Source organism: Austrofundulus limnaeus, unplaced genomic scaffold (genome assembly GCF_001266775.1).
Source record: "Austrofundulus limnaeus strain Quisiro unplaced genomic scaffold, Austrofundulus_limnaeus-1.0 Scaffold378, whole genome shotgun sequence".
In the NCBI taxonomy this organism is placed as follows: Eukaryota; Metazoa; Chordata; class Actinopteri; order Cyprinodontiformes; family Rivulidae; genus Austrofundulus; species Austrofundulus limnaeus.
This window is the reverse complement of record NW_013952780.1, coordinates 545,231-547,032: the sequence shown is the minus strand read 5'-3', so window position 1 is coordinate 547,032 and position 1,802 is coordinate 545,231. Positions and strand designations below refer to the sequence as shown.

At 38.8% G+C, this 1,802-nt stretch overlaps 1 protein-coding gene across 1 annotated transcript in view; it reads left to right on the top strand.

The window, feature by feature from the left end:
* Positions 1-584: 584 nt before the first annotated feature.
* The window catches only part of zw10 (zw10 kinetochore protein), a gene marked incomplete at its 5' end in the record, with an annotated part of 5,060 nt that continues 3,842 nt past the window's right edge, over positions 585-1,802 (top strand). Inside the window, 4 exon segments of the mRNA XM_014023592.1 lie at positions 585-737; positions 909-1,103; positions 1,189-1,325; positions 1,399-1,581. Of these exon segments, the coding sequence (XP_013879046.1) occupies positions 585-737; positions 909-1,103; positions 1,189-1,325; positions 1,399-1,581 (668 nt within the window).

Below are 1,802 nucleotides of genomic sequence, written 5' to 3'. Positions count from 1 at the left end.
TAAAACATGTTAGCTCATGCTAGCCTGTTTTCTACCTAAATAATCCAACTTCTTTCTATAATCTTTCTCTCAAATCCATCAGGGTTATCTTTAAACATCTTTAGTTCTTCATAAAAATAAAAATAAAAAAAATAGTTCAGCTGAACTAGTTTTTATGTATTTTTTAATAAACTATAGTCAGTATTTTTCTTATTTATGTATGTTTTTTCTTCAGTCATTAGTGTAAAAATAATAATTAATAATAAAATTCACAATATATTTCTTAGTTTTATAATGTCACCTCCACTGGCCGTAAAGGTTCACGAAAAGACCTTGAAAAGGCCCACGGACCAGCAGTTGATAATCACAGTTGTAGCTTATTTTGCGGTTCTGGACACATTTTATTAGTGAGCCGAGGAGCAGACATGTCTCTTTTGATTATAAAGGTTGCAGGCCATAGAGGGCAGCAGGAGGACAGACGAAAATATAAAGATTAAGACACAATTTAGAGTTTATTTTCAAAAAAAATGGATTTTGGATTATGTTACCATTTTTAAAAAGTTGGTTTGTGTGTTTAGAATTGTTTCTAACCTTTTTTTCCTCAGATCCTGTAAACCAGAAGTCCTTCCTGAAAGATGAACTGGTCCTGAGTGATGCTCCCAGTAAAGACGATGAATCAAAACCTTCAGCTCTGTTGTGCTCCGTCCTGCAAGCTCTCGCCATCCAAGGAGATCTTCATCATAAGATCAAACTCTTCAGTAATGTTGACCAAAATGAAACTTATTTTGTTTAGTATTTAGTATTTCCTTGAATACATTTGGCATTCTTGCTTTACAAGATATTTATTCTGATAATACAGATGAAGTCAGGTGACACTGTCAGATTGTAATCCTAGCTGAGAACTTCCTGTGTGTTGGCATCTTGTTCAGGTCAGGTGCTGATGAAGAACATGTTAAAGCCTTTGGTCATGTACTCCTCTCTGTCGGTGAGGATATCAGAGCAGCAGGGCACTGGAACCATCCTGGCCTTGCAGAGTTGTGAGAGCCACGAGGAGCAGTCCACTCCATCACAAGTGTACAGGAAACTACTGCTGGTGCTGAAGACCCTGCACTCACACCTGCTGGGTAACCGCTTCACATCTGAACACATGGTTTCTCTTTGTTTTGGTCAAAATAGAWGAAGGCTGGAATCAGATTTCTGTTATTTCAGATGTGTCCATTGGAGACAAAAAGCTCTCGAACATCCTGGGGGAGTTGATTTGGGAGGAAATGTCKCAGTGTATCATCCACGAGTGCCTTGTGTACTCCATCCCAACCAACAGCAGCCAGCTGGAACAGTACATAACCGTACGGATAAAAAACACACAATTCTCTGTCGATCAAAGGTGGGTTTGATCAGAGTTTTCTTTGTTTGATGAAGGTGATWAAAGAAACGGAGGAGTTTGAGAAGGCCCTGAAGCACATGGAGTATCTGCAGCGTGACTCCACAGACCTGCTCAAATACGCCAGAGATGTCAACTGTCACTTCGCCAGCAAGAAGTGCAGAGATGTAATTGTGGCGGCGCGCAAACTCATGACCTCCAAGATGCACAACACCGTTAAAGTACGTGAGCATTACAACGGAGGATTTTATTCACTTATAGTTATGATTTCACTAGCTGCGTTTCCATTCACCATGAAAATGCACAAATTAGAATTTCAAAAATAAATTTGCTCAATGGAAACACGTCAATTTAAAATTACGTTTTTCGACAAAATGTTTTTGCTCTAGGATGAGGTGATATTTCGGCCGTATCAAAATTGGTGTTTTTCACAAAACTACAA